At 42.4% G+C, this 10607-nt stretch overlaps 1 protein-coding gene across 6 annotated transcripts in view; it reads left to right on the top strand.

Annotated features, from left to right (window-relative positions):
- Nucleotides 1–9226: 9226 nt before the first annotated feature.
- CFAP91 (cilia and flagella associated protein 91) overlaps nucleotides 9227–10607 on the top strand; it is a 146907-nt gene continuing 145526 nt past the window's right edge. For 4 of the 6 annotated variants that reach the window (XM_060150538.1, XM_060150536.1, XM_060150534.1 and 1 more), the window contains exon 1: nucleotides 9227–9418. In XM_060150538.1, the coding sequence (XP_060006521.1) occupies nucleotides 9295–9418 (124 nt within the window). In that variant the 5' untranslated portion in view covers nucleotides 9227–9294. Of the gene's footprint in view, nucleotides 9419–9708; nucleotides 9854–10027; nucleotides 10103–10607 lie in introns of those variants that run through there. The other 2 variants (XM_060150539.1, XM_060150540.1) reach the window with 2 other exon arrangements.

The raw sequence follows: 10607 nt of genomic DNA, 5'->3' as shown, positions 1-10607 counted from the left end.
TTTTATGCTCAACATTCTCTGCCTTTTTATTGTCCTCTCCACCCCCCTTCAGTTTGAACAATCCAATTCACAAGTTTTGAAGAAAAAAAAAATTCCTCTTCTACTCATACCTCACCCCACACGCTTTAAATCCTCAGCTAGTTGGTATTCATAGCTCCCTCTCCAACTGATTTGATTTCAGTATGAATTGTCCAGTCACAAGGCAAATATACCAGTTAGAAAAATGCTTTTTCTTCGTCATTTCTCAAATTCAGTTAACACCTATCTACCTAAGTAGATAAGTAAACTGGTGCCTACGTTATTTGCAATATAATGCCCATAACCATTGCGTTTTTTTCTGCAGAGAATTGTTGGAGAAAGAATGAACTTATTTTTTAAAGCAGGACTTCCGGACGTTCGTAAAACAGCTGCCTAGGGATAGATATTTTGGGTAATAAAACTTTCAGTATCACCTAACCGAGGTTTGTTTCTGTATTTCAGAGATTTAGCTCAGGGAATCCTGAGGTGTGTCTGTGAACTGGTGCCACGTAGGAGTAACTTCTATGTGTGTATTTTCGAAGATACTAAGACCATCCCCATTTCGTCATCTAAAAACTACTAATTAGCATGAATTTTACTTCATTCTGCATTGATATGTTTAATAATACAACATTCTGCCCTTACATTCTCCTGAAGTCACCCTTAACCACTATTCTTTCAACCAGCTGTTCACTTATCTTGCTACTCAGAGTGCTTCTTGAACTGGCAACATCGATATCGCTTGGAAATGTAGTATACTATAAACACAGTTCAACAAATCAATGGGGAAAAGAAAATAAACTGGAAAAAATTAAATTCCACATCTAGATGTGAAAGGACAAACTAAGAAATTAATAGAAGATAGTAGAGGAGATTATCTTTATACCAAAGGGTGCGGAACAACCGGTTAGACGACATTTCAAAAGAACAAATTGTAAGTAAAAAAACTGATGAAGTTAATTACATGAAAATAAAGGTTTGAGGATTTACAAAGGACATGCTAAATTATTTAAACTGTTACCCATACCTGCCCCTAAGAGCTAAAGGATCCTTACCTTGATTTATCTCTTTGCTTATTTCAAAGCACCTGGTATTTGTCAAAGATGTTTTACAGCTGTGCTTCCAGGAACGTGCAGTGGTCAACCAACCTGAACCGGCTCTGACTTCACCACAGAAATGTTTCTGCGCAGGTGAAACCTGGCAGTGTCCAAAAGTTACCTTTGCTTCATTACTATGCTAAAATCTCCACCCAGGGGGGAAACTTGCACTTTGCTAGGCACAATCCATGCAGTGTGCAAAGAAGTGTGGAAGACTGCACGTGCCCCAGTTGCCCCTGAAAATCTCCTCCCATTTCCTAGAGGCTTGATTATGTCCCTGCCTCCTAACCACTTAAAATTCCTTTACTCCTCTCCCCCGGGGGAGAAGGTATATTTAGAGCACAAGCTCTCCACCATTCCTTGATCAATGAATAAAGTTTCTGCTCTGCTATGCCAAACCCGATTCATTTGATTGGCGTTTGCAACTCCAGGCAAAGGACTGAGGGGTCACCGACCTGTTGGGGATCTGTAACAAAATAAGGAGGCCATTAGACTGATGTGGCGCTAATGCCATGGCGACCTACATAAGCAAACCAAAATTTAAGCCTATAAATGCCTCAAGGTTAAAAAATCAAAATGCTAAAGGCAACCAATCACAAGCAGCTAACTAGGCTTTAAGCTGTAGCCAGTCAACAATTTCCTTACTTTTCTTCCACCTTTTTTCTATAAAAGCCTCTCCCAGAGCTCCTGTTGGTGAAGCTTTCCTAACCACTTCTGGTTTGGCGCTTCCTGATTGGAATCAATTTTTCCTCAATTAAACTCTTAAAAATTTTAATATGCCTCAGTGTCTTAACAGACACTGTAGGCAAAGTTAACAAATAGATGACGAACCGGTAAAAGATATTTGAAATATCTAAATCCAACATGGGATTAATGTCTAGAATACTTATGGAACTTAGTAACCATAAGAGAACAGCAACCTCAATAGAAAAATGGAGAAGAGATATGAACAGACAATATATAGAAGCAAAAATACTCAAGCAAATTTTTTTGTTTGTTTCTCTGCCTATTTAACACAGGAGAATATGTAGAATATGTAGAAGAGAAAATCCAAGGTCAGCACTCACAAAAAGGGCTGTTCCAAGAGTACTAATCATAAAAATGGAAAATAAAACAACAATGAGGTATCACTTTACACCCATTAGATTGAAATTAGATTAGTACTTGGATAATGCCAAGTACTGATGAGTATGCAGGAATCCTTGGGAATGGAGACTGGTCCTGCCATTTTGGAAGGCAGTTAGGCAGTATCCAGTTAATTTAAGAATAGGTGCATATCCTATGACTCAGCAGTTCTATTCCTGGATCTATATTCCAAAGAACTTCCCAGCAAGTCCTTAAGGGAACATGTTATGGGGATCATTGTCACAGCATATTTATGTAGCAGGGAACTGGAGGCAATCTGGGCATTCATCACTGGGGAGGTAGATAGGGAAATGTGGAGTACAGGGTCCGAACTAGAAGAAATTGACAACGTACCCACATAGTAAAATGCACACATTTTAAAAATAGCATGGGTAGTGGAAAAAAGTCAGAAAGAGAATAGATACATAGTCCAGTACTATTTGCATATATTTAAAGAAGGTGTGCAAAAACAAAAATACGTGTATGAACACATGTGTGAAATGATTTGCTTATTTAAACAGAATGGTTGCCTATAAGGAGAGGCACGTGGGGGCAGAGAATAAAGATAAATGCAACTAAAGTACCCTTGCAGGGACCAATGATGATCATGTGTCATGCACAGAGGACAATTAAGTCCTGCACCTGAAGACCAAGGACAACTATGCTGGTTGCATCCTGCTCTATGCAGTTTTGAAAACACTGCTTTATGGGGTAGAAATGGAATTTAATTATTTTAATGTCCTCTTTCACTACACTTTTAGGTGGTGTGGAACAAAGAGACTACACGTTGAGGTGGTGTGGAAAATTTTATTCTAAGGGTTAAGCCACTTCCTTGCTTCTACGTAAAAACAATCATTTTGTCATAAAGAGGTATTGTGACTTTCTAGAAGATGTGTGGTCATCTTGTCATACTCATTTTGGGCCCCCAACAGTAGTTAGCACATGAGACACAGCATAACTGCTTTTTACTCAAATTATTCCCCCAAAGCTTTATTTTGCCCTGTTGCTGCCAAGAATCTAGAAGCACTTTTTTCCTCAGAAAGATCTCCCTTAAATAAGCAGAGAAACAAACAAAAACAAATACAAAATTAAAATGTTTTGGACTGATTTTCCCTTTTAGTACTGTCCAGTAACTCATACTGGCACTAATAATTCTTCTTTTCATCACTTTTAAAAATATTTATTTATTTATTTATTTTGGCTGTGCTGGGTCTTAGCTGCAGCGTGTGGGATCTTCGTTGCGGCATGCAGGATCTTCAGTTGCGGCATGCATGCGGGATCTAGTTCCCCAACCAGGGATCGAACCCCAGGCCCCCTGCATTGGGAGCGTGGAGTCTTACCCACTGGACCACGAGGGAAGTCCCTGGCACTGATAATTCTTCACAGAGAACCCAGATTTTTTAGAATGTGCTCACTTAGAATGAATAATCAGTTGAAATGACAACATAATCTTCAACTACAATACCTTCCATATATGTAGGACTGTTGAGTTTGTGAACCATTATTTAATCTTCACAGTAGTTGTGAAAACAAGCAGGGACCCTTTGGGGCCCGCCCAGGTACAAAAGCCTTTCTAGTTCCCTTGTTTCTTGTTTATAGGAAAAAGGCTTCAGCTTCCTAGACTTTCCCTGAGTCCCAAAGTACAGATTCAGATAGTTAGTGATTAGAACAATAGGGGCACAAGACTCCTAGTTCCTCCTAAAAGGATATACATAACAACCTGATACAGATCTGAGTCCCATTACAGAAACTAAGGCCCCCACCCAGGTGGAGGATGGTAACTTCAGCCTGAGCACAAGCACAGGGGACCCCAGACTGGTTGGAACCAGAAGGCTGATGATTAAGATTCTTGGAACACCACCCTGTTACCTCACCACCAACCAATCTGAAGAGAGTCAGTCACACACCCTGTGGCTCTCCCCACAAATTTGCCTTTAAAAACTCTTCCCTGAAACCCATGGGGGAGTTCAGGTCTTTTGAGCATGAGCTGCTCATTCTCTTTGCTTGGCCCTTGTAATAAACATTTCTCTGCTCCAAACTCCAATGTTTCAGTTTGTTTGGCCTCACTGTGCATCTGACATGTGAACTTGGGTTCAATAACAGTTGAATGTGTTATCTACATTTATAGCTGAGAATATTGAGGTTCATAGATGGACATGATTTGTTCAAGGTCACATAACTTGTAAGTGACAGTCCTGAGTCTCCACATCTTCTCCCTCTAAGGTCTATGGTCTATCTACTATCTCACTTAATTTGTCTAAATGAAAGGTGAATATTATTTTAAAATTAATCATTGTTCTGTATTTAATTGGGCAACTGAACTTCTGTGTCTACGAAATGAACAAGGAAGAAATGAGAAATATCCAAGAGAGTTTATGGAGTTAAGAGTATTGATAAACTGTAGACACAGATTATAGACCCAAAAAGTGAAACAGCCTTTCTGCAACTGAGAAAAGATTTTTCTTGCCCGTTGTCCGTCCCTGCTTCAGTGAAGACAGGATACTTGCAGTGAGCACACTCTGTGACTTTCTCAGGGTAAGCTAGTATTGGCAGGCCTTGCCCCACCCACACTTCCTTTAACTTGCTGTGTTCAAGATATAAACAAGCCCTTGTTTTCCTCCCTGAGCACTGTGGGTCTTAAACTCTTTTCAACAAGCACTTCTTTGGGACGTAATATTCTCCTGCCCTTGAATAAAAGACCAAAGGATACTCCTTTCCAAAGTGAAATAGTCATTTATATCCAGCTACTTAACTCTCCTCTTGTTTCAGAATGGTACAGCTAGCCCACACACACGGGTTATTTTTTCTTCTGCCTTTTAATTTATGAATAAGTAAGTGTTCAGATCAATTATTGATCTTTACATTAACATCATGCTTTACTTTTCTTACCCAGCCTAAATGCCTTTAGACTTATGGGATGGCCTTAGTTAAAGAAAAAGGAGGAGTATAAAATATTGTAATTTAATGTTTTCCATTCTACCCCAGGAAAAAATCTCAATAACTCACTTCCCCCAAGAAAAACACAGCAGTTTGAGAGACCTGTAATTAGAGAATAAATTTAGAGTAGGTAGCATGTGGAGACTCAATAATGAAAGATTGGATTCAACCTGCTGTTTACGGAGGCAACTCGGAGGTTAGTTTGTATCAAGTTCTCACTTCCAATTTTAACCAGCAATACTTTACTTTTAAGCCTCTGGCACTCTTTGCTGTTGCTATAATTGCTAAATTTGTAGGCAGCAAGAGTTGCAGTGGTGACTGTAATGGACTTTTTCATAGTATAGTGAATCTGTTATTGTATGGTACTATGGGGACACACACCATAGTACCATAGCTACAGGTGGTACCAAGCAGGCATTCTGTGGATGGGATGACAGGCCTGGTGATGTAACAAGAAACAACTAAGGAAATACTTTCTAAAATCTTTCCATGATAAAGGTATTCTTAGCCATTTTTCATGCCTAGCTAACCCCAGGTATGGAGACTTTATCAAGTAAGGGTGGATAGTTGAAGTTGGTAGAGAAGGAGTGCCACCATATGCTGAGAGAGAAGAACTACAAAGCTTGAATTCTCACTTGTCTAGTTAGTAGGTTCAGCAGAAACTCTGTGTAGTATTTACATTTCTGCCGCTGCAAAACATATGCTTTCCAATTGCTGCAGATAAATATGTGCTGTACATAAATTCTCTATAGCTTTTCAAGAACCCTGAAGTGTCTGAGATTTACCATGTTTGCCTGCCACAGTTCCATGAATGCTGGTAGAAGCCAGCAAACTGCTGAGTCAGAGATGAAGGATCGTTTATTACTTGTAGCAGAAGCAACCAAGTATCAGAAGTTTTGCACCACTTCCCTGAGCCCCAATTCCCACAGGGTGATGTGAAGAAGGCCAGGTGACATCACAGATATTTCAACACAGAAAAGGAAGCTTAGGAAACCCAAACCTTTAATAATGGGCAGTAAGAAATACTGCCCTTTGCTCAAAAGGAGACAGGATCTCCGACTTCTAAGGCTGTAAGCAAACCTGCCCCTTGCTCCAGAGATAGACATTATTTCTATTGTCCAAGGTTGTTTCCTACACAAAGGAAAGGGCAGACAGCTACCCCCTTACAAGACAAGCAGACACATGAGAGACCCATGGAGAACTGTCTCCCAAACCTGCAAAGTGTAACTTTGATTTTAACGAACCTGTATTATTGACTAGCACCCCTCTCCAACTTAATTTCATAAAGATTGCATATTAGTCATTTCTTGCTGCGCAACAGCATTTCCACAAACCTAGTGGTAATACACATTTGTTATTATTGCACTTCTGTACTTAGGCATCTGGGAATGGCTTAAGTGGCTCCTCTGATTAGGGTCTCAAGATGCAATCAGGATTTTGGCTGAGACTGTGGTCTCATCTGAGGTTCTACTGGGGAAAAACATGCTTTCAATCTCATTTAGGTTGTTGGCAGAATTTAGTTTCTTGAAGTTGTAGGACTGAAGGATTTGGTTTTTCACTTGCTGTGGTCAGAGGCCACCCTCATCTCCGAGAGGCTACCTGTAGTTCCTTGCCGCTTGGGGTTTCCAAACATGGCCACTTGCTTCCTTAAAGCCAGCAAGGGAGAGAGAGTGAGCAACTCCAGCAAAATGGAGTTAACTACAGTCTATGTAAAACAATCAACGTCATATATAAACCACTACATTTGACATATTCTATTGGTTAGTGTCTTCCATTATGCTTATCAAGGGGGCTGGCTGTTGGCTACTTCAGATAATTTATCTGATAGAGTGAGGAAAAGTCTTTCTAAGGAGGTGACATTCTAGCTGAGACTTCAGACGATGAGGAGTCAGCAGGGATAAGATGCAGGTAGGGGTGAAGAGCATTCTGGGAAGAAGGAACAGAAAGTGGGAAATGTAGCTATACCCGAAGACAGAAAAATATTATCATGCCATTATAACATTGTATTTTACATGTTTTTGAGTGTTTTCTCCATCATACAGTGAGCTGTACAAATTATCTTAGATCTTCAATACCTATTTCATAGTAGACAGTAAATTTATATTATAAATGGATGGATTTATTCACTTAAGAATCATTTTGTTAAGCTTTCAGATACCAGGTACTTCAGAGATACAAAATGACATGTAAAGGCCTGTGCCCTCAATGAACTCACAGGTGTGGAGAGCAAAGTTGCTAACAATTACTAATACAAGGTGGTCAATGCCATTGGTGCTCCTACAGCACTGGAAGAAAGAAAGAAGCCTTGGTCTATTTGGGTGATTTGGGAGACTACATAAAGGTGGCAAAAGTAGCACTGAGTCTTTAAGAATACCGAAATTAGTTGAGGGGCATAAACAGGAAAAAGGCATTTTAGGCAAAGGAATCAGTTTGAGTGGCAAAATATCTGGCTGGTTTGCAAAAAACCCAAGAAGTTCAGGAGTAGAGAAAATAAAACCAGGAGTATGTGTGGAAAGAGGGATAGCAGGCCAGGAGGCTCATTGAAGTGTCTGTGGATTATATCAAAAAGACAAAGACGCTAACTCTAATGTGCAACACTAGCCAAATGGGATAATTTGAGCATCATAAAGTATAATGATCATAATGGATTAAAAGAATCTGATATGTTAAAATGCATGCATTCATAATGGTACTAATCAAAGAAAATCTTATTGGTTAACATTTGAGGTTGCTAGGGCACCAACTCATTTCTGTGAAATTTGATAACTAAAGTGAAAGAATCCAGCATTCATGCAGACTTTTCTCTACGATCCCTGTATTTCAGGATAACCAATGAGTTGGTGAGGGCAAGTTCTTTTTACAGAGGAATTCCAGGTAATAAAGAAAACTATTGAAGGTATCAGAAATTCACTGTTCTAGCATAAAAGACTTAAGAGATACCAAAATGCAATGTGAAGACTTTATTTTGGATCTTTTGATCAGAAAAAAACAACTATTGAATGACATCTTGGACTCAACCAACGACATGTGAATACATACTGAATATTAGATACATAGGAATTATTAATTTTGTTAGATGTTGACAATGGCGATTAAATTAAAAATCCTTATCAGTTGGAGCTGCAGATTAATTTAAGGGTAAAAGCGAAAAGGGGAGGTAGGCGATAGATGAAACTAGATTGGCAAAATGTTGATAATTGTTGAATCTTGGTGATGGCTAGTGAGGGTTCATTACTAAAAGTGGATTCACTTTTGCCTATGTTAAAAAATTTTCCATAATAGTTTTTAAAAAGCAGAGCCAGTGCCTACTACACCACATCATCTTCAGCTGATTTAATGCGCAGGGCTCAGAAAAGGGTAGCAGAATGCGAATCAACAGTTACCCAGCCCACCCCAAACGCTGATAACCCACGGCCAGAGCTCAGTGTGCCAAAGGCTGACGTTCAGGAGCTTGGATTCCTCAGCTCGAACAAGCCCCGCGGAGAGGGGATGTCCGAAATGAAAGCCCCCAACTATTCTAGAAGGTGCTGAGATTTCCCAGGCATTTCCGAAAGAGGCTAACGTAGTGTAACTGGCCGATGGCTGCAGGATTTAAGCAGCAGCCTTTTCCCCAGCCTGCGGCCCCCTGGCCTTGACCCTGGTGGGCGGCTAAATGCTCGTGGCTTGGTCACCGGAGTGAAGTGGAAAGCGAGGCCGTCCCTCTCCCTTCCCTCCTCCCCTCCCCAGGCCTGCCCTTCTTTCCTCCTTTCTTCCCCCTTCTTCCTCCACCCCTCACGCTCCTCTCCTCTGCGCACTTTCCGGACCTTCCGCTCCTGCGCCTCGCCCCACCCCTCCCTTGTCATCACTCGGCTCCTCCTCCCCCAGCCAGCCCCGCCCCTCCCTTCACGAGCCCCGCCCCGTATCTTCGCTCAGCCCCGCCTCTCCTGCTCCTCGCCCCGCCCCTTCCTTGTCGTCACTCGGCTCCTCCTCTCACACGCGAGTCCCGCCCCTCTCTTCTGGATTAGCTGTGTGTCCTCGCTCAGCCCTCGCTCCTCGCGGGGGTTACCATAGCTACCTTGCACACCGCATCTCGGTCTCCCTAGTCGGTCCTGGCTGGCCGCAGGGAAGAGCCGGCACCATGAGTCACGTAGTGACCATCGAAGAGCCCCAGGCCAAGCCGCCGGTGTCTCAAACCCGGTGCAGAGGGAGGTCGGGGCCCTGGGGCAAAGTCTCTGCCAATCGAACATATGATTTCCTATACGGTAAGGGCGGCTCCAGACCTCCCTCCTGAGTTGCCGACTCCTGGGCCAGGTGGGCTTTGAGACGGTGGGACCTGGCCGGGGGCGCGGCGGACAAAAGACGAGCCTCAGGACGGATCCTTTGCCCGCGGTCCTCTTCTGTTGGGTGGGGGCAGCTCCAAGCCCCCGAGGTGGTGGCGCTTTCGCGGGGGTGGGGGAGGTGTCTCGGAGACCACAGGTGCGCTCTGCATCTCAGAGCACTGAGCGGGAACACCTGACTCTTCTCCACCCTCTTGTTCTGATAATTTGCACAGCCTTAAGCAATCGTCCTGAATCCTGTTCCTGGCGTTCTGACTTGGAGATTCACTCAACACTCCCGCATGCAAACTGCGTAAAATGCCCAAAGAGAATGACCTTCCTGCTCCCATTCCCTGGGCAACTCCAAATTTGGCATTCTAGGTAAAGAAGGGCCAGTTTATCTCATCTTTGTTTTCAGGTTTCTCTTTTGTTTTTGCGGTACGCGGGCCTCCCACTGTTGTGGCCTCTCCCGTTGAGGAGCACAGGCTCTGGACGCGCAGGCTCAGCGGCCACGGCTCACGGGCCCAGCCGCTCCGCGGCATGCGGGATACCCCCGGACCGGGGCACGAACCCGTGTCCCCTGCATCGGCAGGCGGACCCCCAACCACTGCGCCACCAGGGAAGCCCCAGGTTTCTCTTTTTATTTAAGCTTATTCTTATCCATCAAAGTGTTGCTTATAAACTAGGTCCACTAGGGCCTTTGGGCCAGTAAAAGCCCCAGTTTATTTTAATGACCTGATTGTTCATTTATGTTCTATCTCTTCTACTGGACCATAAGTTCCCTGAGTTCTTTAAGTTCTTGTTCTATACATTTTTGTAGCCTTCTCAGCACTTATTCCAGTGCTGGTACATATGTTAGGTGCTATGTAATTTATTATGAATTATTTGAATTATTGAATTGAATTTACTACTACAATAATTATAATCAGTAAAGCATGATTTTTTCCAGTTTTGCCCTGTCACCCTACTTTTAACGACGTGGTATCTCCTCTGGGAATCCCAGGGTCTCCTTTGGATGAGAATCTTTAGGGTAGCCATTTCCTGGTGTTGGGAATGTGTAATGATTGCTTACCTTTGTATAGTACTTTACAGTTAACACCATTCTTTTATAAATCTTACCTCATTTATATACCAT

The sequence above is a fragment of the Lagenorhynchus albirostris genome, chromosome 5 (assembly GCF_949774975.1).
Source record: "Lagenorhynchus albirostris chromosome 5, mLagAlb1.1, whole genome shotgun sequence".
NCBI lineage: Eukaryota > Metazoa > Chordata > Mammalia > Artiodactyla > Delphinidae > Lagenorhynchus > Lagenorhynchus albirostris.
Note: the sequence above shows the minus strand (reverse complement) of the source record. Positions and strands in the feature narration are given on the sequence as shown.